Here is a 26,507-nt window from a genome sequence, read left to right on the forward strand (position 1 = left end):
CTTTAGTTACATATAAAAAATGTATCATGTGTTAAGTTTCACAGACAGATGATATCAATCAATACCCTCTTGGTGTTCAGTGCATTATTTTCAAAAAGAAAATGATAATATGCTAAACTAATGCTACTCATAGTATGGTTACAACTATTAGTGTGAGGTAAAGAGGCAGAGTCAGAATATAAATCAACTATGTCACTAGCACATTGTTTTAGCTTAGCTGACTTTTTTTATGGCAAGATTTTCTCCATGAAAGAATATGTATTGATTTATGTTCTGGTCTTCAACCAGTATCTTATCTCATTATGGACTGGTAGTCTGAATAACACTGTATACTACCATGAAACATAATACAGAAGTTTTAGTATATATTGTAGTAGCTCTTTTCAAACAGAATAACCCTTAACCTATTCTACCAATTCATCTTTGAGGAATCTGAGTTCTACTAAATCCTCTTACTTTTGGCAATAAAGTATCTCCTTTGAAGATCTTTAATGCAGAAATCATGTACTATATAAGGTTAACAAGTAGACCTCATGAAGACTTTAATTTTTATCTGAGACAATGAATACTTATCAATTTCTGCCTAAGACACCAAAAAGGTTTTACTTGTGTATTTTACACTTGCAGTTTTATACTTACAGACTACATCTCTTCCAAGTCTATTAGTCCACAGACATACAGCCACAGATTTGAGAATGACCAAAAGTAAATTTTAATGTCTAAAATGTTTTTTGTTTTTTTCTAAAAGCTAGATTGAGAATGGTATAAAATCAATCCTTTAAATTTTCCCAAAGTAATGCAAAAAAATCTACTTTTCATTGGCTATTTATTACCTCAGCTCCATCAACTTTCGGTGGTTTTGCTTGAACTTTGTTTTCTCGGGAAGTGTCTGACTCAGACTCTGACTGACTGCCTGATTCAGATCCAGAGTCAGAGTCACTGCTACCTGACTGGCTACTGCTTCCATCACTACTGCTCCCAGAACTTGAACCAGATCCAGAGCCTGAAGGTGACCCAGAATCGTCATCCGACTGGCTACAATGTAAAAATAAACAGATTTCAAACAAAATTCATTAGGAATTTAATCTTTCATTAATGTCATCAAAAAGCCCCAAATCATTAAAGTTTATTTCATATTTCAACTCTCTGTGGCCAAACAGAAAAAGTAAATTAATTTAGTTAATCTATACTAATAAGACATATTTGATAGATTTAGTACATTTTTAGCTAAAATATAAGCACTAATAAGCAAAATCTACCCATGTGCAGCACCCTGGGCTAGAAATTTGGGAAAACAAGAAGTTTAAGCCATGGTACCTACCTTTAAAAGGCTACTTAGCTCTAATAATTATAAAGCAGGAACTGTGTCAAGATTAAATGTGTTAAAAATTCTTACAGTAACAGGCAGAAATTTACTTGTAGTTTCTGCTTGTTTTCAAGATTATATCTCTGTTCTCTCATACTAGGAGAATATAATTTATTATAATTGGGATATGATAAAATGTAATTTACTTTTAAGAAGTCAGTAATACTGTTTCTGTGAGAAAAATCACTTAAATTCCTTAAGGTTCTATAGTAATAAATCTTAAAATAGCAACAAATTCTCATATTTCCTAACAGCTATTTATTTATATGTGAAAGCAATTAACAGCTCATTGAGGAACTATGCTTTTTTTCCATTTCTAATTCTTAGTCCAAAGTAGCCTAGAAATGGTCTGGACTAAACAGTTGCTTTTGTAAATTATTATTCACCAAGGTCATTTGTTTACATGGTGCTTACATTAGAATTGTTGAAAACCATGGCATTAAATTTCTGGTACATATAGTAGAGTCAGCTTTTGATGTAATTTCATCTGGCTTTATGAGAAACCACAGGTAATACAGTTTATGCATGTACAAGAAAACACAAGGTTCCTGTCCTCTCTGTAATTTTCAAAAATGCCACCAGATGGAGGTATTACTCTTAGAAAATAGACCAAATTTACAGTAATTCTTTTTCCAAAGCAAGGACTTAAAATTTCTGCATGGAAACAGAGAAATAAAAGTTTGCAGAAAGACTTTTGATTCCACAAGTTAGAAACATAGATGCTTAAAGCATGAACAAAGGCCAGGTATGGTGGGTCACGCCCGTAATACTAGCAATCTGGGAGGTGAAGGCAGGACAGCCTGAGGTTGGGAGTTGGAGACCAGCCTGAGCAAGAGTGAAGACCCCATCCCTACAAAAAACACAAATATTAGCCAGGCATGGTGGTGAGTGCCTGTGGTCCCAGCTACTCAGAAGGCTGAGGCAAGAGAATTGCTTGAACCCAGGAGTTTGAGAGTGCAGTAAGCTATGATGATGCCAGATGCACTCTAGCCAGGGCAACTGAGTGAGACTCTGTCCTAAAAAAATTATGATAATATAGTATGAACAAGTATACCCATGTTTTTAAAATCTAATGGAAACGTGGAAGAAACTGGAGAACATTATGTTAAGTGAAATAAACCAACCACAGAAAGTCAAATCTCACATGTTCTCCCTTATATGTAGGAGCTAAATATTAAAAACAACTGAGCTCATGGAGGCAGACAGGAGGAGGTAGAATGATGGCTACCAGAGGCTGGGAAGTGTAATGGGGAGGTTGGGGGAGATACAGTGGGGATGGCTAATAGGTGCAAAAATATAGTTACATAGAATGAACAATATTTGACAGCACAACAAAGTGACTATGATCAATAAGTTAGGGTATACTTGAAAATAACCTAAAGAATAGAATTGGAAATGTCCCTAATACAAAAAATGTTAAATGCCTGAAGTGGTGGATATTTCAATTCCCTGATTTCATTAATTTACATTATATACCTGTATGAAAACATCACATGTACCCTGAAAATATAACTATTATGGATTCATAACTAAAAAAAAAAAATTACAAAGTAAAACAAAAAAGTCTCCTGAAATGTTTTTCTTCATAGATATAGTAAGCAAAAATTTGCTTCTTAAAGGGTTACACTATCAAGATCACTTTTGCCACTATTTCTACCCTCTCATCACATGGTTCTGAGATCCAAAAACAGCAGTGTACTTTTTTTTTTTTTTTAACTTGAATCCTTTGAGAGAAATTTTAGCAAGGATTATTAGAGAAGATGTTTTTCCTGACACACAATTTTATTTTAACTCACTAGCGTAAAAGAAATGTTCCATTTCAATAAACTTTACTGAAAACTATCATGTGTTAGGCACTGGGGAGACTGAGATGAGATAAGGTCCTCACCATTAAAAGAACTTATAACCTTGAGACAGTCAATGTAGACTGATAACTATCATTCCGTACTATATTTAAAACAATGGATCAAGTTGTGTGAGGAGCATTGAAGATACACTTAAGTTTGATACAGTAGTCAGGGAACATTTAGAAGAAAGTGCTGTGAAATTAATTCTGTAGAAAAGAAGAGTTAAGCAGAAGGAGTATCTCTTCGACTGCTTATAAGCTTCTTAAGGGTACTGTTTATTTTTTCCAGCATAATACCTTACATAAATGGGTGTTCAATAAATACTTGAAAAGTAGATGGATGAATAATTAAATTTGGGACCTGTCATGGGCCTATATTCTTAATTATATCTTCATTAGTCACTTCAGATGCGTGGCTAGCAAGAATTGCTTTTCAACAAAACAAAATTCTTTTTTTTTTTTTTGAGACAGAGTCTCACTCTGTTGCCCAGACTAGAGTGAGTGCCATGGCGTCAGCCTAGCTCACAGCAACCTCAAACTCCTGGGCTTAAGCGATCCTACTGCCTCAGCCTCCCAAGTAGCTGGGACTACAGGCATGCACCACCATGCCCGGCTAACTTTTTCTATATATTTTTAGTTGTCCAGCTAATTTCTTTCTATTTTTAGTAGAGATAGGGTCTCGCTCTTGCTCAGGGTGGTCTCAAACTCCTGAGCTCAAATGATCCACCCGCCTCGGCCTCCCAGAGTGCTAAGATTACAGGTGTGAGCCACCACACAGGCCAACAAAATTCTTAAGTGATTACAGAAATCTTTTCTTAAGTTCTTTAGGCAGAAGTAGTTCTACCTGGAGATAAAAGCAACAGCCTGAGGCTAGGCTACTCTAATGGTATAGGTTTATAATTAGAATGTCATTACCTTAGGTATTAGAAGCATTTATTTTATTGAGTTGCTCTTTAGAAGAATATGCAAAGAGTAAGGAATATCATAAGCTGCTATAGAATGATCTCCAGAATATAGTTAAGTGGAAAAAAAAAAAAAGATATAAAACAATGTTTACAGTATGTTTCCTTTGGATAAGAAAGAAATATTTATACATACTTGCTTATACTTCTAAAAAGCAACAATGGCTACTGCTATATAACAAACTTAGCAAAAAAAAAAAAAAAACAGAAAAAGGAAAGGAAGAAAAAAAAAAGCAACAATGGCAGCACAAACTAACAACTAATTTAAAAATGGTTGTCTACCAATGGAGGGAAGAGAGTACAAGCAACAGGGACTGGAATAGAGTCTTCAGTTTGGAATTATACAAATGTTTTGCAAAATTTTCTTACAAAGAAAATTCAAAAAATTGAAAGAAAAATAAATACAGAGCCAGGAAAAAAAACATATTTAGACATAAAACTCTGAGCTGAAGTAGGTAAAATGCCTCTCCCTAATAAAGTAATTTTACTTCAGCCAACTGCCGGGAATGTCCTTTCTAAAATAAAAAGCTGATCATGGCGTAACTTTATTTTGTAAGTCTTCAGTTTTTCTAAAACAAAGTTCAAACACCTATGAGGCTTTCAGAAATTTGTCTCTGCCTAATTCTCTAGCCTCCTGGCAGCCAGTTTCCCACTTAAACATCTAGTTTAAGCTATGGTAAACTACATGTAATTCTCTGAAAGGCAATTCTTTTCACTTCCTGCTTTTATATCATTCCTTCTCTTCTCTTTCCACTGTAACTTGACTATACTTCATGGCTACTCCTCCAAATCTCTTCTGGCTCCATCTCAACCCAACATTAAATTAAGTATCCTTCTTCAACACTCCCAAAACTTCCTGTACACACTGCTATCTAGGCTGTGAGCATATGATGTAATGATCACTGTAGTATTTTGTTTTGGTTTTTGGTACCCTAAGACCACATATTCCTTGAGTGCTGGGATTTTGACCTATTGCTCTTTTGCATGCTAAGCACTAAATGAAACTAAATGAAGAACTCAGTATGTTTCATGGGTAGATGGATAACTAAATAAATCAAAAAGACATACAGGCATATATTCTTATATAAAACTCACAAATTACCATTTGGTTATAAAAAAATTTCTGAGCCCCAACTAACATTTCAGGTAATAACCCATACTACTTATATTTTATATAACATAATATCTGTACAGTACTTAAAAATTTTCCTTATTAAGTATATTATTAGGTCATTAAGTATGAAATGTCTGGTTTCCTCAAGTACTAAGTTTGACTCTTGATATCTTGACATTTTCACTCTGACATTTTTTGTTTTATTTTTTATTGTGACAGCATGTCCTCAGTCTTTTGAATGTATGGTTTTTGGCTTGTGATTACCTTTTGAATTATTTTTAGAGCAATTTTTGTGAAACCACAGATAAGTAAAAAATTCTTGTAATTTTTGAATACAAGCTCCCTTGTGGAACCAATGCTGTACAGACAGCTCGAAATATCAGTGAAGTGCCTGTGAAGGATGTGCTAATGAACGCACAGTACATCAATGGTTGGAGAAGTTCTGTTCTTGTGATTTTAATCTTGAAAATGAGCCACGTTGGCGACCTGAGACCAAGGTGGACAACGATAAGCTGAAAGCTATAATGGAAGTGAATCCATCTCAACCCATGCGTGAATTAGCAGCAAGGTTGGACGTTAGTATTCCAACAATATTGGACTATTTGAAACGTACAGGCAAGGTAAAGAAGCTGGATAGATGGGTACCGCAGGAATTAAATAAGCATCAGAAGGGAAATCGTCTCAAAGCTGCCTTTCTTTGCTGTCACGATGTGAAGGCAAACCATTTCTATACCATATTGTTACGTGTGATGAAAAATGGATTCTTTTTGACAAGCACAAGCATTCAGCACAATGGCCGGATAAAGATGAAGTGCCAAAACACAGTCCAAAACCAAATATTCATCCACAAAAGCTAATGGTGTCTGTCTGGTGGTCCAGCACTGGTATTATCCACTACAGCTTCATGAAACTTGATCAATCGATTACAGTGAATGTCTACTGCCAGCAATTGGACAAAAGGATGAGGATGTTTGCGATTAAGCAGCCGAGACTGGTCAACAGAGACAGGCCAATCCTCTTCCTAAAGAACGCTCGACCACGTGTTGAACAAACAATGTTGCTCAAACCACAGAGGTCGGACTTGGAAACTCTCTGTCAGCCACCATATTCACCAGGCCTTGTATCAACTGACTACCACTTCATCCAGGCTTTGGACCACTTCTTGCAAGGAAAAATATTCAATTATCAACGAGCTGCAGAAAACGGCTTTCGTAATTTTCTCACCACTTGCTCTCCAGGCTTCTTCGCTGCCGTCAAAACACGCTACCATTAAGACGGCAAAACTGTGTTAACAGTTTAGGCACATACTTTGATGAATTAATTGTACTGCTTCTTGTTTGAGATATAATAAACTGATTCAAAATCGGACATTTCACATTTAATGACGTAACAAACCTCACTAGCAAAATACTAATAAAGTGGTAGGTAGATTATTAAAAACACTAAATTCTTTTCCTCACTTAGTTTACAAAAGAAAAACCACCATGATGTTTATCAGTACTATGACAAAATTATATTGTTTTCTTGGGGTAAATTAAGTAGAAATACTACATTTAAAATGTAAAACAGCAATTCAAATTAAAGTTTCTTTTCAAGCTTATATTTATATACAATTTCAAATACAAACTATAGAGCAATATAATGAATTACCATGTATCTATTATCTAATTCCACTATTATCAACTCATACCAATGGTATTTCAAATAAAACACATTATTTGTACACATCCACAATATAAGTATACCTTAAAAGATCACTTATTTCCTTAACATTAAAATATTATTATAATATTAAACATTAAATTAAGTATATTAAATAATATTAAATATCCACTCCAGGCTACTCCTTTAGTCTCACGATTCTGTTTTTTTCCCAACAATTGAATAGAAATCCAAACAAGAGTCACACGTTATATTTGATTTCATGTATTTTTTATATATTTTAATAATTACCCTGAAAGTTCCCCTTCCTTTTTTCCTTGCAACCTATTCTGCAGAAGACATTAGGTAGTTTTTCCTGCAGTCTTTCTTGCCTTCTAGAATTTGCTAACTGCACCCTTGTGGTATCTTTTAACATACTTTTCTGTCCCTTGTAATTCTTATAAACTGGCTGCTATATATAGAGGCTCAACTGGATTCAAGTTCAGTTATTCTTGGCAAGAAAACTTTGTAAGTGGTATCGTGGACTTCTACCAGAAGGCACTTGATGTTTGGTTGTCTTTTTTTGTGTGAGGTTAAGTATGCTCTGTGGATTAAGGTACTGTCAAAAGCCTTGTCTATCCACCATGAAGCTCCCCAACAGCTCATACTTAATAGTGTTAGTAGCCATTGATGAACACATGGCTTTATCCATTATCTAACTACAGGCAGTAAAATGGTGATATTTTATCATTCATTTACCCAATATATCATTTCCTCATTATTCGGTGATTAGGTGGAATACTTCTATAAAAAGAAACTTTCCCTCATCATATTTAACTTGGAGGTACAGTTCATAAAGAAAAGGCATTTTCATTTCTTTTTCTTATTTACTGGTTTTCAAAATGAGTTCAATTACTAGCCTCCATCAAAGGAGACCAATAATTTTTTTAAGTCTCATGATAAACTCATGGATTTGAATTTATTTGATGAATTTTAATCTATTGTCAGCATCCTTGTCAATTTCCAAATTTTAGCCAACAGGAAACCCTTTATCAGTTCCTAAATCCCTTTGACAAGATCTCAAGTAGTCTTTGATAACTACTTGTCTTTCTGGTATGACAAGATGCACCAAGCCAGGGCCGGGCGCAATGGCTCAGGCCTATAATCCTAGCACTCTGGGAGGCCCGAGGCGAGAGGATCCCTTGAGCTCACGAGTTCAAGACCAGCTTGAACAAGAGCAAGACTCTGTCTCTACTAAAAGTAGAAAAAATTAGCCGGACGTGGTGGCATGCACCTGTAGTCCCAGCTACTCGGGAGGTTGAGGCAGGAGGATCGCTTGAGCCCAGGAGTTTGAGGTTGCTGTGAGCTAGGCTGACATTATGGCACTCACTGTAGCCTGACATAAAGGGAGACTTTATCTCAACAACAACAACAAAAAAAGATGCATCAGGCTTATCTTGTATATTTCTTGCCTCAGGCTATAACTCAGCCATTTCATCAAAAAGCCCTACTTCTATTTATGTTGGAAATTAAATTTCTGTCTGTGTACTAGGTAAACCTATCACTAGTGGACTGGTCACTGTTTTTATAAATTTTTAATGGAATGCGCTAGGATATGTGTAGTTTTAGAGAAAATATATTAAGAACTTACACTAGTATTTGAAATTCAAATTCAAAATTGCTAGTTTTTTTACTTCTTTGATTTTATTTTTGTAGTGTCACTTAGGTTGAGTTTTTTGGGTCCAAATGACACTAATAAAATTATCTGCTTTATCTTACAATATATACTAGTTTCAAAAATAATACCATTATTAGTAATAATATGGTTACTAAAAGTTAAGATTTTTTTTTTTTTTTTTTTATGACAGGGTCTTATTCTATTGCAGTGGTGTCATCATAGGTCACTACAACCTCAAACTCAGGGCTCGAGCTAGTCTCCCGAATAGCTGGAACTACAGGTGCACGCCACCATGCCTGGCTAATTTTTTTATTTTTTGTAGAGACAGGGGTCTTGCTATGTTGCTCAGACTGGTCTTAAACTCCTGGCGTCCAGTGATCCTTCCACCCGGGCCTCCCAAAGTGCTAGGAATACAGGCATGAGCCATCAAGCTTGGCCTCTTTGTAATTCTTTTTGTCCTCAGGAATACTCACTCCCACAGTCAAACTAGTGCTTTAAAGTCAGCTGAACTAATTTATTTCCAAGTGACTACCAATTTGGTATAATTAGGATCATTTGCTTTTTACTTATTTTTAGGGACTACTTTTTCATTGATTTTGATTTACTGTTGCTTTATTTACTTAGATCCAACTTCAGAGCTACAAAACAAGTTACAGGCATTAGTTCAATGTCCACCCCTGTATCCCCTATACTAAGTCCTCTTTTCCCAAATAATAACCACTTTCAAGGGTTTAATTTATTTTCCCTCCTTTTAATATAAGCAAATTATGAACAAGAATGTTTATATTCCTCCTTTCATAAGTAATCATTAACATATTTTATACTTTTAAATAAACTGTAGCATATTATACACACATTATACCCTGGAGATCATTCCATAGCAGATATATTATCCACCCACTCCTTTGTGCAACTGCATACACTCTATTTTCTAGATGCACTACAGTTTCTTGATCCTCAAGAACGAACTTGTTTGGCTTCCAATTCTTCAATGCTACAAATAATGATACAAAAAAATGGCCCCTTGTATACATCTTTTTGTATCTATGACAGTGTATCTTTTCATTTGCTATTTATCAACCAATGTAAACACATCGTCTTTGAAGATTTAAATTTAGAATCATTCAGCACTCAGATCCTGATTTCTAAATACGATCCCACACTTAAAAAAAACTACAGTTCCACTGAGAAATGGTAGATTCTAGGGCTGGGACAGGGAAGGTACAAGAGCCTGAACAATCTTGCTGTACTAAAAAGTAAATAAAAAAAAAGATGAGGGCATATCAAAAAGAACATAGGAGAAACAAAAAGATATGGAAGCCAACTTGAAGGAGCTTCCATTGGCCAAATTGGATTCAAGCATTAAAATAAAAAGTTAAAGATTACCCAGCAAATAAAACAGGAACCATTAAGTCTGTGCTGATGAGAGAGAGAAAAACTGACAGAGGAGGGCTCTGATAGAGCTCTGAATGCCAAGTGGTAAAAGTGGACAGGCTGGTAGTGCTGGAAAAATACCATTTCACAATCATCATAGAAAATGTTGGTTCAGGCAAGAATCATCCATGAATGTTAAATCTAGGGTGAGAGTTTGCTGAGTAAGATATTTAATAGCCTCAAAGTGTTTTCTTATAAGGTGCTTATTAGCTATAAGAGATAAATTAGAAAATACAATGGAGAAACCAGACACCCTGTCCTGGTGATCAAACGTAGCATCACCAAAAGGCGCAGGCACACAATATAAACCTTCAAATGTGAGGCTCTTGGAAGGTACGAGGGTACCTGGTGTGCAGTACTCCAGCCAGGTCTGGACAGTGTAAGAAGCATGCTTTTTGCAACCTACGATTAAATGATTCAGAAAAAATAAACACGTATTATACATATATCATGTATATAAATTATATATAAGTAAAAAGACAGAGAATAAGGAAATGTAGCAAAAAGTTAAAAATTAGTGCCTATCAGCAAGGATACGCAATGAAGTTCCTGATACAACTCTTGCAAGTTTCTGTAATTTGAAATTAATTCAAAATTTTAAAAATATTAACAAACAAAAATATTTTTCCAATATCACAAGTTTTCTTCATTATCATCCAAAATTGTGAAATCTTATTTGCAGGTAGTAAAATGTACAAAGATGAGGAAATTTAAAAACCACAGAAGTCAAACGACTATAATAGGCAAGTAAGTAACATTCAATGGCAAGAAAAACAAAAATAAAATTATCTAATATATAATCAGTCAATAAATTGGCCATTTTTACTAGGCAGGTAGAAATGTAAGAACTGCATAAAACTTTTAAGAATCTAAAAAGCCAGTGTATAGATGGGTGGAGGGGGAAAAAAGGAACAGAAACCCAAAAAGGTAAAAATGAATGTTAAGGAAAAGAGACTAAATGCCAATTGTATATAATAGCTGCCTCAGAAACTGCTATTTGACTAATTCAGCGTGTTGTCATCTTTTCCTTGGTAACACAAATCCTGATGTCATGGTCAACATACGTAAAAGAATGCATAGCACAAACTCTCTGCAGCTAAGGATGGCCATGAGCTTAAGTTCTGACAAACGAGAAATAAGTAGAAGTGTTGGGTTGTACTTCTAGAGGTTATTCATTGGAAGCTGACTCTGCTAGAATGTGCTCCCTTTTTTGGCCCCTCAAAGTTTGCAGTTCACAAGAATTGAGGGAAAAGTGCTCAAAATTCATATCTGCACAGGTTCTTTTAGTATAAAGGCCAATATTCTTTTCCCATATCCCCAAAGTCATTCTAAGTCAATATTCTTAATAACTTGAATGACCAGAAAAAAATTAATATTCTGTGAAATAAAAATGACATGAAATCAAATTTAAATTTATTTAAATTTAAAGTTAAATTTTTAAGAATTTTAAAGAGCTATCCTCAATGGTTCTCCCCTCATGAATTCCATGTAACTATTACAATTCTGTCTATGGATTAACTGAGAGAAATGCTTCTCAAACTCTGGCCCATATCAACATTACCGCCACTCCCCAATTTTTTTGTTTGCTTTTTGTTTTTTAGAGATAGGGTCTCACTCAGTTGCTCAAGCTGGTCTTGAACTCCTGGCCTCAAGCGCTCTTCTGGCCTCGGCCTCCCAAAGTGCTAGGACTCGGCCAGAACCATCCCCAATTTTTTAATTGCATATACCTGGACACCATCCCACACCTACTTAACCCCGTTACAAAGCCAATACTATGACTGATTTGAGGGTTTTAATGGCTTTCCTCTATTTGTGGGATAAAATGACTACCACCCGAACTCTGCCTACCTTTCCAACTTTATTCTGCACTCGAACCAGAATGACTTTCTTCAGCCCCTGAATTTGCCATGCTCCTTCCCGCTTCATAGCCTTGGTATATAAGCAATACTCCCTACCTAGAAAACTTAATCCCCACCCTCTTCCCTAGTACCCCTACTCTACTCATCCTTCACGTCTCAAAGTTTCCCTGACCACCTCTGTCAGACTATGTAAGGCACCTGGCACATAAAACACGCCCACAGGGTGTTTTACTTAACATGTGTAGCCCTACTTTACAGCACTCTACCTGTCTCTAAAGATATATTTGTGAATTAATAAATGTTTAGTATTATCTCCTCTTTGCTTTCTATTTGAAAGCACCATAAGCCTAAACCTTCCACACAAAATTTTATCATTCTTTCCTCCTGGCATCTCTGCCTCTAGATTTCTTCTTTTTTTCTTCTTCCTCAAAGTCTTCTAATTTAAAACTGTTTCAGAGAAAATTTTAAGCAGAAGCTGCTTCTGATGAATCAGAAAATCTGGAAACATTGGGTCTACTTTCTACACCGTCACAATTGCCTAAAACTAAGTAACACTTTCCTTTGGACAATGCATTTACAAGTACTTTCCAATTCACCAATCACCTTCCACAAACAAATGTCTTATACCTAGATAGCTTCATTCATTTATGTTATCTGCTTGGCCCTTATGGCCCTTTCATTTATATGCCAACTACGACAAAATTTTAAATCATTTAGTTCTATACCTTACAAAATATTTTCCATTTTATCTTTACAAATGTTCTTGAAGGCACACATAAGGAGTTTTCCTAAATCCTTTTCAGAGAAGGCAACCCTTCCAAGGTCCCAGTTTTTTAAGGAGAGAATTATTAAATTCCAGCTACAGCCAAATTCTTAGTTCCAATCCCAGCCAAGATCTTACCCTAAAGACCTTGTGCACCTCCAAATATCCCCTCCTTTGCTGTCATGCAGACCTTACTGCTCAGGCTTTGGGTTCCCTTTTGTTTTTGGCATGTGTAAATTTTCTTTCAAGTTCAGCCAAGAAACTACTTTTTTCCTTTTTGCTCTATTTTATCTAGCATTCTCACGTGTTTGAGGGAAGAGAGTGTTTCGGGAGTGAGAGTCCATGTTAGCTCAGCCCAACATATGACAGAATGCTAACGCCTCCTTTCTCCACCCTATTCTCCACTCAAATCAGTCTTTTGAACTAAAGAAAATTCCTATCCTAGGTACATGAGAACAATGTATTCTCAAGAAAATAAAGATTCTTCTATATTATAGAGGAAAAAAAGTCTTGAACTAGTCTGAAATAGTACATAAAGGAAGAATGAATAAAACAATGAATGATATTCTAAGAAAATGGTAGCAATGAATAAGCAGCTGCTTTCCTTACCACCGGATCACTAACAGAAGAAACCAGCAATGATAAATCTTGGAGTAGATTTAAAATGTCAAGAAAGTAATATTGTAGTGGGTGTGGGAGTAGCGAAGGGAAATGAACTCAAAACAGTAACACTAGAGAAAACTGTTAATGTGCATTTAAGCATTATATATAAATTAGACTGTACCAAAGCCTTAGATCTATGATTGTTTTATTTTAATTCTATTAAATAATTAATGTATCCATTTATTTACTTCTTTTGACCCTAGCACAGTAAGATTTTCTTTTTATGTATCCCATTTCCCTACTTTTCCTTTACTTTTTTCTTTTAAAGTGTTAGTAGTATTTATATGGTTTAGATTCGAGGTGGGGGTATGGGGGGGAGCATGCCATAGGATACACTGATAGAAGGTAAATCAATTTTCCACAGAAATATTCTAATAGAAGATTGTGTGCCTGACAAAAAGCTATACATACACAAATCTAAGAATTGTATTTATTAATCAAAAGAACAGAGCATATTGCACTAAATTCTCCTTCTACAGCTCTTGTTTCCTTCCCCCTTAACTACTGCTTAAGGGGCAATGCCATGCAAAAGAGCTTTTGGGGAATTTTTGAAAGAATTTCTTGGCAGATACTTGTGGAGCAAATTGAGGGCTAACTTGGTGCTTTTGAAGTTCAACCATGAATTATTTTCTCCCAGCTCTCTGGTTCTTTCTTTTCATTGCAATTGTATTCACATCTGTAAATACAAATACAGTGTGTATTGACACTGGTTAGATGAGCCTCGGATTTCTGCCACACAGAATAAACATACTTGAAGATACTATGAATTCTTCAAAAGTGGAGAACGATTAAAAACAAGAACTTAAAAAAAAGTTTAAAAGATTACTGTGAAGAGAAAAAGAGATGTAAAGCATAACTGCCTGATACATAGGAGTTCAATACTGATAGTTATTAGAGATAAAAAAACATAGATCTTTCTCCTGAATTCAAGAACAGAATCTTCACCTCAAAATTGGCTGTAGGTATTCTTTGGACTGTTATAATTGTAAGTATAAATACAGGAATGTCTATGAATAAAATCTATACATATACTAACATTTTCAAAATAAATTATTTCATAACAAAAGGAAAATATGATTGCTAGTTGGTGCTACGTACAAAAAATATCATGTACTTTAGCCATTCCCTGGTTTCCCCAGGCACAGGTCACTGTTCCAGCTCATGTTCCCACAGTATTTTGCTTATATGTTATTGATAATTCCTTTACAATATTACAAATATTTTTATACATGTATCTCTCTCCAAACTGAATCCTGAAAGTCATAGAGTCAGGACCTTTCTTTATTTTATAGACCACTATCCACTTCAGCAGTGACTGGAGAAACAATCTGGAAAGTAGTAAATAATGAGTAAATGCTACTCATTAACAAAAAAAATGAATTAGTAGCCAAAAGCAAGCAATGGCTTTCAAACTTTTTGGACCATGACCCATGTAACACATTTTATATCATGCAGTACACACAAACAAGTAAATAAAACACATTTTTGATGAAATAATACAATAGCTACAAAAAGTTTCAGAAAATCTTTCCTTCTGTATGACTCTGAAAAGCAGGTAGTTCCATTGTTTTGTCACGCATTGACCAGCAAGGAGTTCCTTTCAGCATTCTAAACTATCAATCTAAGACAAAACTGTATTATAAAGCAAACTCTTCTTAAAATACAGTATGATTCTATCCCCTTAAAGTCTCCAACTGAAGAAATGAGAATAAAACTGCTAGACATAGATGTTAGGAAGGATAGCTCCTAATGTAATTTTAAAGATGATTATTGAGTCATGTTGAATCTAAAGTAAATTCAAAAGTAAATATTCTCTAGTAAGCATTCAGGGAATAATTAGATGAGAATAAAGGGCTATGTATACATACATTTAAGAGTCACTAAATAATAGTTTTATAAACCACATATGAAATTTATTACAATATTAATGACATGATAAAAATCTCTAATTCTATAATTTATAGTTACAACAACTAGGCAAAGCTTAATGACTTCTTCCCCCATTAGTATTTAGTATTACCTATCAGGCACAAGTCTAACACATAGAAATTATGTTTCAAAATAATTGAGTGGGGCATCGGGGAAGGGGAAGGTAGTATAGTAGGTAGGAGTTAAGTTAAACTAGATTGGCCATGAGATGAAATACACTGAAGCTATATGATATACATGCGGTTCACTTTACTACTGTCATTACTTTCGCATATACAGCTAATTATCCATAGTTTTTTGAGACAGCTCTGTCACCCAGGCTGGAGTTCAGTGGCATGATCATATCCCTCTACAGCCTTAACAAGCCATCCTCTTGCATCAGCCTCTAGAGTAGCTAGGGCTACAGGTATGCACCACCATACCAGTCATAATTTTTTAAAATTTTTTGTAGAGACAGGGTCTCACTGCGTTGCCCGGGCTGGTAAAGAACTCCTAGCCCCAAGTGATCCTTCCACCTCAAACTTCCAAAGTGCTAGATTACAGGCATTTGCCACTGAGCCCAGCCTCATAATTATAATTTAGCACAAATAATGTCTACCCTTGAAAGTTCAATTTTAAAGATATTATACACTATTAATTTGCTACTTAAAATACTATATGCTTTTAAATTACTTTAATGAACTCTGCCACAAAAAAATAAGTTACCAGCACTATGAAATTTTAAATAAAATTTATAATTTGATATTTCATCACAGTTTGCATATACCTATGGAAATGTGCTGCACATAAGAACAAACTCCCCCTACTGTGAGTCACTTAGTAAAAAAAGTGAAATAACCAATGTAGTACATGACTGAGACACTAGGCTGCTAGACACTAACTCAACCTTTTGGTATAAAATACATGCTACTGTCAGGGTGCATTGGCAGTGGTTCACACCTGTAATCCTAGCAATTTGGGAGGCTGAGGCAAAAGCATCACTTGAAGTGAATAGCTTCATATATATGCATAAGAATTTAACATGAATACAATTCTCCTGGGAATCTTGTTAAAATAGAAATTCTGATTCGGTATATCTGGGACACAGCGGAACTTTTAAGGTAAAGGAATTGTTCTATATAGTACTGGGTGGAGAATAAATGATTCTAGGCATTTGTCAAAACCGACAGAACTGTTTATCACATAATAAATGTAATATATACACATTTTGAAAATTAACCCTTGTGATGGGGATTCCAGAATAGAACGCAAACAGTGACAAATAAATCTAACTTTATTACAAATTTATAACATAATCACACTGAAGGGCCTGGGGGAAAAATTAGTTAACTTGACTAACTTTGGAAAATAGTGTTTTGACCAGAAACTCCAAGGCTAAATACACAAGTATACTGTACTCAAACACTGTATTCTAGCTGGTAAATTAGTTTCTCCTGAGAGTGTGGCCTAAAAATTCTGAAATTGCTTTCCATGTATACTGAGGTTTAAATGCATAAATGATGGATGATGAGAGCCAGGTTTCTCACTGTTGGATACAGAGCTTATCCACTTTGTTTGCTGTGAAGGCCTAGAAGCAGTGACACTTTAATAGCAAAAAGCACATCCATTACCCAGATCTTGGTTTCTAATACCACTCTCCAATAAAAGGAATCAGGGCTCTTTGGAGAGTAGCTGATTCTAGGACAAAAGGATGAGAGAGTGTATAAAAGAAACATAGAAGTCAACCTGGAAAAGCTCCTAAGGGCCAAGGCTAGAGCAACAAAATAACTTACTGAATTACAACTGAAAAGTATAAAATATATATATACATAAATCCATGCATCTATAAATCACTGAATAAATGGAGAAAAGAATTCTTCACACAAATTCCACTTAATATATTTAGATATTCTCCTCACCAGGAGATGGAGCTTAATTCTCACCACACCCCTGGAGAGTAGGCTAGACACAGTGACTTGTTTCCAAAGAGTACAGTATGAAAAGGGGAATAATAGTACCTTTATAGTGCAAAAACCTGGAAAATATTACCTTGACCAAGTGATGGACGTTAACATCACCAGTAATGTCATGTGGGTATCACGTTCCCCATATTATGTGACTAAAGAACTTTATCTCTGTGGTATTCTTTCTAAAAAACCAATAACCCTAGTTTATCCTAAGATAAACATCAGACAAATTCTCATTTCAGGACATTCTACAGGACATCTGGCCAGTATTTCTCAAGACTGTTAAGGTCATGAAAAATAAGAAAAGACTTAAAAACTCCCACAAACCAAAGAAGACTGGGGAGATTTCACTACTAAATGTAGTATGGTACTCTAGATTAAATCTTGGAACAGAGAGAAGGGCATTAATGGAAAAACCAATACAATCCAGGTAATGTCTGGAGTTTAGTTAGTAGTTTAAAAGCACAATTTTTTTTAAATGGCTACAAATCCAGTTTCCCCATTTGGAGAGTGGGAATCATAACACTGTATATCACAGGTGTTCTGTGAGAATAAACTGTGATAATTCAAGTAATACACAATGCCCCACATGCACCATGCCTGGTTCAGTCAGAGTAAGAGCTCAACAATCACTGGTTGCCACTGTTGTTTCTAGAGAAATGAAGTTTACTTAGCCTCTTGCTGGCATGGCTCATGACACCTTCATTTGGGGATTCCCAGAAAATAAAAACCATGTGTAACAACATCAAAAACAAAAAATGTGGCAAGATGCTGAATGACTCCTGGTGAACAGCTTCATATATATGCATATGAATTTAATACATACAAGAATCACTTGGGAATCTTGTTAAAATGAAGGTTATGACCTCAGTGGCTCTGGGGTAGGGCAGAAGGTACTACATTTCTAATACGCTCCCAAGTGATGCCAATGCTGCTGGTCCAAGAATGACAACTAGAGCTGCAACTTTTCTATTTCTGTGGTTTTGATTTTTTCCACAAAAAACATTTTTTAGTCTTCTCCATGTCTTCATCACAACTATTTTTAAATACAGAACTGTGCCACATGGAACCCAAAAGCCATCTAGATCTTAAGCAAGCACCTACTTAACCAGAATAGAAAAGCGGCAGCTTCACATTGTTTGTCCACACATTATCTTATGCCTATATACACAAAAGTCGTGTCTTTAATAGTTAAGTCATATTCAATTCTCTTACGTTTAATAGTTAAAAGTTGGTCTAAATACATTACAGTAATGTAGGTTAACCATAGTCCTAGGCTGGGCGCAGTGGCTCATGCTTGTAATCCTAACACTCTGTGAGGCCAAGGCAGGAGGACTGCTTGAGCTCAGGAGTTCGAGACCAACCTGAGCAAGAGTGAGACCCCGCCGCTACAAAAATTAGGCGGGGGTCATGGCACATGCCTGTAGTCTCAACTATTCCAGAGACTGAGGCCTGAGGATCACTTGAGCCCAGGAGTCTGAGGTTGCAGTGAGCCATGATGACGCCACTGCACTCTACGAGGGGCAACAGAGCAAGACCCTGTCTCAAAAAACAAAACACAACACAACACAACACAACACAGTCCCAGGAAATTGTGTGAAAATCTTAGTATGGTAAATTCTATCTGGAGACAGAGTAGTAAAGCTCTATTACTAAAGCTCTTGCTAAATAGTATGATCGTAGATTCAGTAACACAGGCTATTTGGGAAAATAAAAAACTAACAGGGAAAAATAAAGAAAATACATATTGAAGTAAGGAATAGGGATTAACAAAAAATGAGATGTAAATTAATCATACTTTCCTGCAATTAATGACATTGCAGGAAATTTTTATAGCCAGTTTTTTTAATTCAATAATTTCTAGCCATTCTAGCTTTGTGATTGCACATTTTCCTGTCTTCCTAAAAGTGTTTCTTAGCATAAACTTTTGAAACTTAGAAATGAATTGACTTAAAGAGAATCAAAACTCTGAGGTAACTGTAAAGCAAGTTAGGAAACACCACTTTAACTGGCATTGCCTTTAAAAATTTTATTTAGTGAAAGAAAATAACTGATTTTGATGGCAAGAAATCCTTCTGCTATGTGTATACATAAATGCAATGATTCAAAACAAACAAAAAAAACAAGAAAAAAAATGGCAATGATTCCCAAAATGGTGTACCATAAGAGGGTTCAACGGGACACTTACAGACATACAGTGAAAAATGTGACCTGTATTCAAATTACCTTTCACTTAGCGTTCCTTAAATTTAACAAGTCATTTAGACTACAGGGCTTCTCAAAGCCTTTAATAACATTTAATAATTTTTCTGAGGGAAAATTTAATTTGGTAAATCCTATCTGTGAATTTCTGAAAAAGATATTTTCATTTAGAACATATCCATTAATCATATTTCCTACTCATTCCCTACCTCCACTGCCTCCCCAAAACATTTTAAAAGTTGAGATCTGGCCAGGTTCATGCCTGTAATCCCAGCACTTTGGGAGGCCGAGGTGGGAGGAATGTTTGAGGGTAGGAGCTCAAGAGCAGCCTGGACAAACTTAAAAATTAGCTGGGTGTGGCGGCACATGCCTACAGTCCTAGCTACTTGTGAGGTTGAGGCAGGGGGACTGCTTCAGCCCAGGAGTTGGAGGCTGCAGTGAGCTGTGATGGTGCCACTGTACTCTAGCCAGGGCAACAGAGAGAGACCCTATCTCAAAAAAAAAAAAAAAAAAACGAAAAACAAAAGTTGAATTCCAAAGAAGAATCTTCAAGTCTTCAAGCATAAAACATTAATAGTTTCCATAAGCCAGGGAAAGTTAGGTGCAACACAAAGTTCCTCTAAGTAAACATAAAATGTACACACATATATTTAAGACATATGTTAATATATTAAAGCAAGTATTGTTACTCCTATAAAAAGCTACAGTGAGATAAAAAAAAAAAACTCTAAAAATCAGGTCAACAAAGCTCTACTGCCACCTATAGATTAATTCTAAATGGATAAGACCAGCATTTTCCCCTACTTTATAGGAATTATTCAAAAGCATAATATATATAGGAACTAAAGTGATTCAAATAAATTATCAAATGTACAAACTTACATTATTGCAAATTTTATCTACATGCAAGCATCTATCAACTGAAAATGAGCAAAGTATAAAATGTGATCATATATCCCTGATCTTTCTTTACCCATCAATCTATTCCTGGAGTAAATCATCATTCAAGAAAACTTCAAAATAAAAAAGTCGAACCCAGATTTGAAAAAACTCAGTTGTAAATAACAAGACAAATCCACACAGCTGGAAATCGATGCTTTGAAATCTTCTAGCATTATCTTTAGAAAACTTAAATTCAGTTATATAAAACTTTGTGTGGAGCTGTAACTGTTGTACAGGTGCATCCTGGCCCACATTTCTTAGTAAGTTTGTTTCAAGACTGTCAGTTACAGCATAGCCAAAGAGACCTATTTTCCTGTGTCTTCTTCTTCCTTTCAGTCAACAGAGAGAGCTCTCCACACAGAATTTTTTTTTATTAGAAGAAAGCCAACTGTACCATCCAAAAATGCCAAATGACATCTTGCTTAATTCTATTTCATTTCATAAACTTTCACAAAGGAAAAAAGGGAATTCTGAAGCAAAGATATATTTTAGAATTCTAGCCAATAAAAATCAAATTTTTCTTAAATTATTTGCAAAACACACCAACTTCAAAAGCAGAGCATATTTCTCATCTCAGTCTATATTAATATCCATAGCTATGGTAATTTTTGCTTTTTGGGGTTGTTTTTTTTTTTTTGACAAGAAAATCCCTCTAGCTCTAAAGTTCAAAGTCTTTTAACTAGCCACAATGCCCCCTTCTTTATACTGCCTTATGATGAAAGCTTTTGGGGAAGTGGGTGGGAACTTAGTGTTAACAACGACAGTAGAGCAAAAGAAAAAGACAGCACAACACAGAAAATGAAGGCTAAATAGAAGCAGGTCTCTCTCTACCTGATAAACTCCAAGACAGTTGCAAAAATTAGGTAACTCAACAACCACACTTCTCAGAAGCACACAAAACCTGTATAGTAAAATTAATCACTCAGAATAATTAAAAAATATATGTTTTGCAATTATTTAAAATCAATATGCACTGTAAAAGAATCCTTTAAGTGAATTTGATTTCACAGTGCTTAATTTCTTTTAGCTACCAAATTGGACTTATTATTTCTCCTTGTTTCAGATATGGCAGAAAAATATATAAAAGATTATTGGAACAGTTGAATGACCAAAAGATACCAGCATGTGATCTCTCTCCATATGCAACTAGAAGATTCACTCTCAAGAGTCTTATTTCCTAGTTTGTGGGCAGTTTGGCTCCTGTGTTTCTTTGGGATATTTCTACCTATTAACCACTTCATCGCACCCTAATGAATAAGAAAGTGCGTACAATATATCTACAGAGCTTTGAATCAAAGCTAAGATTCAAAAGTCTTCTAATTTAACTTCAACTCTGGTGATTCCAAACACTATCATCTGAAACATTACTATATATACTTTGTAATTAAGTGGTAGGATGAAACTTCAAAATCAGTTCAATCCTTCTTCATTTCACAGTTGAGAAAATCATAAGAAAACTAGTTAGCGCAGACATGGTGTCAACTAAAGTTTTGTAACTCACAGACCAGTATTTTTTCAACTAAATAATGCTGCTCTCCATAACTGCTCCTTGTTTTATTTTCTATGATGTTCTTGCTTAACCAAACAGTGCCTGTGAAAGATGATAAGCTGAAGTATATCTAGCATGGCCAGAAAATTCCAAGTCTCAGATCAAATACAAACACACTATTTAATTTTCTATCCAACATTTTTTAACAGGATGCTACCGTTAATCCTCCTAGCTGCCAACACTTTCCTATTTATTGTTCATTCCATTTCTCTATCACCATAATTGTTTTAGTTATATAGTATCCTATGTTACATAAAACCTGATGCTAACTATAACAAGCAAATATTCAGTGCTCATTGTGTTAGAAACTATCTAAAGTCCTTTACATGTAGCATCTCACTTAATCCTCATTTTTAAATAAGAAAAATAGTGCCAATACCCACTTTACAGGGGCAAAAATCAGAGCCTCAGAGGTTAACTGATTTATCCCAATTCACAACCAATAAGAAGTAGAACTGGGAAAAGTAACCAGCCTTACTACAATGTTTATGTTCCTAATTTCTACATATAACAAGTGCATATAACTACATGGATTGTATTATTACTGTGAAGATAACTCAAAATTTGGGGGCTACGTAAGAATTTAAAGAGACTTTGTATTTGAAGATGTTTCCTAAAACAGAAAAATGCTTAATATCTTCTTTGCATAGACATGACCCAAGTAAGAACTCTTAACTTCTTTATAGATAATTAAAACTCCAATCTGAAAATCAAATGGAAAAGAACTGCAGCAATACTTCAACGAATGTCCAGATGAGCATTCTAACACTTTCTGCAGTAATAGGAATGTTTTCTATCTGTACTGTCCAATATAGTAGACACTAGCCACATGTGATTATTCAGCCCTTGAAAGGTATTTAGTGTGAGTGAATAACTGAATTTTAAACAATCTGTAATTTAAATTTAAGCTTAAATAGCCACATGTGGCTAGCAGCTACCATACTGGACAGCACAGATATAAAAGACAGTGTCAGAAAAAGACGAGCGACATAATTTTTATTGCCTTTATTTGAAGATTTCACTAACAGTAAAATCAATTTAAATGTCTTTTTCATTTGCTCCAGCTTCAATTATTAAACATATACCTCCAAACAGATTTAAATAAACCAAAACTTTTCATATTTAAGATTTTCTCTGTGTATCTGAATGGAAAAAATAATTAAAACCTGTATTAGAACAAAGCTTCATAAATTAGAAACTTTTAAATATTTAGATAGCTAAGATGAATCTGAAAACTCTGCCACCTATGGGAAAAACTAAAAAAAAAAAAAAAAAAGTCAAACATGTTTTCAATTCTCTTCATACATAGTAAACACTTAATAATAAAGTGGTTACTTACCTTGATTCTCTGCTACTATTTCTAACACTTTCTTCATCACTGTGTCCATTCATTGTAAATATCAAGAAGTTTTAAAATAAAATATAAATCTTCCCAGTTTAAAAGATGAATATAAATACTGACTCCTCCTTGAATATAAAAAAAAATTCACAGACGAATTTTCTTCCACATTCACAGGTTTCCTGGTACCCTCTTTGATTCACCTAAAGAAAACAGATTAACAAAGTAAGAAAATTTGCTGTAGAAAAAAACATAAATAAGCCATGTTTAGAATTTGTATAAATTTACATAGGCCAACTAGATGAGAAGTGATAAGGAAGAAGTGGGGCCTTTTACTTAAAATATCTATGATTCTATTAACTACATTTCTGATTACTTACTAGAATTTAGTATGCTACTGTTAATATATTTCTGCCAGAAGAAATTAAAATATTTACGGAGTGCAAACACTTTTAGAGATTCACTGCAACTGTGCAGCCACATTTATATACATTACTAAAGCAAAACAGTCCTGTGTAACATATATCCCCAAAATAGAAAATGGAGTCTTATTAGATAACTTGGTCCATTGAATGGGGGGGGGTACCTTTAATCAAGCCCTAATTCCTATCACCAAGAACTCTTCATACACTCAAGTGACAGAAAGTTGTGAAATGCTCACATGGGAGGAACGGGAGAATAAAAGGTATCACATCATCTTAACAAAAAAGCATAGGTCAAAATAAACGTGTTCTTTCACAGGTAAACTGAAAATGGAGTGATAAAATTTAAATACTATTTATCCAGTTTGCACTTGCAAAGATTCCGTGAAAAAATAAAAAAGATAATACCATATACACTACATCTGATTTTTTAAGTAAGGGGTTTGGGGCAAAAATAATGAACCAAGACAGCATTTCCACCTTTCAAGATTTCAGCACAACACTGGAGAGTCACCTACAAGCCATCCACGAATAAACAAAGGAGATCTCTGGCAGGGGAGGGAGAGGAAGAAGCGGGGGAAGGAGACGTCAGATCCTTCCCCAGCCAGAAAGTACCGAGACAGCCAACTGAGAGCAGAGCTGTCCTCCGACCTCAGCAAAGAGAATTCACTCCTACGACTATTTCCATTCCACAAAAAAGGGGGGTGGGGTGGAAATAGGCTGTTACCAACTCAATCATAGCAAACTGTGTGTCTGGCCCAGGATTTTAATTCTCCGGACTACGGTCTGATAGACTCTTTGCAAGAACAGGTTGTCTAAAAAGTAACCATTCCACTCAACATTTATTCCTAACGTTAAATATTAATTTAAACTTTAGCCAGAGAGCTTTGCTATTAAACAATTAAGTCTTAAAAATCTAAGCAGTCTAACAAACCGCCTCTTTACCAAAAGCCTCCGTTAAGGAAGTTCACTCTTCGTTCTTTCCTTCTCACCTTCCTTTCGCCCCTCAAAATGGCTTTCTCTGTACGTTTTAACTTCCTTTCCCCTTTTCATCTCCCTTATCCGAGTAAGTCCTCCGTCTGAGATCCTTTTTACAACCCTAAGTTCTGAAGTTCGAGCGCACGCAGCGCTCTCCTGTCTCTCTAGCGTCTCAACAATGACTGTTCCCTAAGTTGTTAAACCCCTTCAATCCTCTTCCTCTGTCCTCTTTTAGCAGTTGCTCTGCTCCTGCTAAGTTTCTGAAGCTGCACTCGAAAAGGGTTTGGGAACCATCCTCCTCGCTCATCCACCCAATGCAGCTCCGCTCCAATCGGCCTCCCTCCTGGAACTCCCCCCTCTCCCAGGGCCTCCATCCCGGTCCCGGAGTCTCTCTTCCCGCCTCAAACTTCCCGCAGACCCGCCCCGCGCCCTCCCAGGCTCGCCCGAGCCGCCGCCCCCTCCCCCTCCCCGCCGCTCCCCACGTGCTGAGAGCCCGGGTCCCCGCAGGACCGCCGCGCCGGCCGAGCACTCGCCGCTCGCGGCTCTTCCCTCGCGGCCCGGCCGGCCCCAAGCCGCAGAGGCCCGGGCCGGGCAACCCGGTGGGCGCGAGGATGCGCCGTGCGGCCGTCGGCCTGTGCTCGCCGCTCACACGCCCCCTGCGCGCCGGGCCGGCCGCCGCCACCGGCCCCCACAGACCCGCCCCGGCCTTCGCCCGGCCACCGGGCCGACGCCTGGGCACCGCGTCGCGCCCGCCCCGCTCCCGGCCGGCTCCCGTCCTCCCCTCCACATCCTGACCCGCCCGCCGCCCCCTTTCTTACCGGCGGACGTGCGGGCTTAGCGGGGCGGAGGGAGCCGGCTTGGGTCGGCGGCCTCCCCCGCGCCGGGGCCCGCGATCTCAGCCGCCGAGTCCTCGGGCTCCTGGCGTCTCCGGGGTAAGCGAGAGTCCGCGAGGGGGAGGGGGAGATGGGAGAGACGCGGAGGGGAAGGGGAAGCCCCGGCCCGCGGCAGCAACGCGCGATCCCCGGCGGAGCGGATCCGACGATCAATTCATTATTGAAGCACCAAACGCGAGGGCAGCAAAAGCTGGAAGTAACCAGTCGTCGTCGCCGCCGCCGTCGCGCGCGCGCTCCCGCTCCCGCCGCTTATCGGCCCCCGGCAGCCGCCATGACGCCAAGAGAGCGAGCGAGCGCAACCGTCTCCGTCGTAGCCGCCGCCGCCACCGAGGTCGCCGTCGCCGCCTCCTCCCGCGCGACGTAAGCGCCTCTAGCTCACTCCCCTTCCCTACAGGACGTGGGGCGGGCGGGCCAGCAGGCGCGCGCACGCCCAGCCCTGTCTGCCGGCGCTCGGGCAGCGGGAGGGGCCACGTTGGGGGAGTTGCGGGCGTAGGAAAAAGCGATTGGTGCCGGGCCGGGCGGAGAGCGGGCGCGCGCACGCCGGCTGCGCCGAGGCCGCCGGACTCTGGCCGTGGCCGCGGCCGCGGCCCGCTGGTCGTCGCCCGGGTGCCTGCCCTTCGCGGCCCGGCGCTGAATTCCGGGAAGTAGGTGCTGCAGGCTCGCTCCGTGCGGATATGGGCGCTGCTGTCGTTCGGGACGGTTGCGTAAGAACGTCGCGGCAGAGACCGAAGGAACCGGGGTGGAACCGGGGTGGTGAGAGAGTGGAGACTGCTATGAGACTCGGGAAGCCACGAAGGGGCCGGGTTGCGCGTGGGGTCGGGGGCGCGCAGGCCTCGGCCCGCACTTCCTGGGGCTCCTGCCGCTCTGAGCGCGGGTCTGGGGGGCCGGGCGGGGACGGCTGCGTCACACCGGGCAGCCTGGGAACCCAACTGTTGGGCAACTGTGGTCGCTTCTCGCTGCTCCTGCGCTTGGGCGAGCTGT

General features: G+C 37.6%; 1 protein-coding gene across 3 annotated transcripts in view; it reads right to left on the reverse strand.

Moving 5' to 3' along the window:
* The window catches only part of CHD1 (chromodomain helicase DNA binding protein 1), a 70,166-nt gene extending 44,335 nt beyond the window's left edge, over positions 1-25,831 (reverse strand). The window contains exons 1-3 of one of the 3 annotated variants that reach the window (XM_045566614.1): positions 25,452-25,831; positions 23,234-23,436; positions 834-1,035 (exon numbers count right to left, since the gene is read on the reverse strand). In XM_045566614.1, coding sequence (XP_045422570.1) covers positions 834-1,035; positions 23,234-23,286 — 255 coding nt within the window. In that variant the 5' untranslated portion in view covers positions 23,287-23,436; positions 25,452-25,831. Of the gene's footprint in view, positions 1-833; positions 1,036-23,233; positions 23,471-25,451 lie in introns of those variants that run through there. The other 2 variants (XM_045566616.1, XM_045566615.1) reach the window with 2 other exon arrangements.
* Between the last annotated feature and the right edge of the window lie 676 nt (positions 25,832-26,507).

Source organism: Lemur catta, chromosome 12 (genome assembly GCF_020740605.2).
Source record: "Lemur catta isolate mLemCat1 chromosome 12, mLemCat1.pri, whole genome shotgun sequence".
Lineage (NCBI taxonomy): Eukaryota > Metazoa > Chordata > Mammalia > Primates > Lemuridae > Lemur > Lemur catta.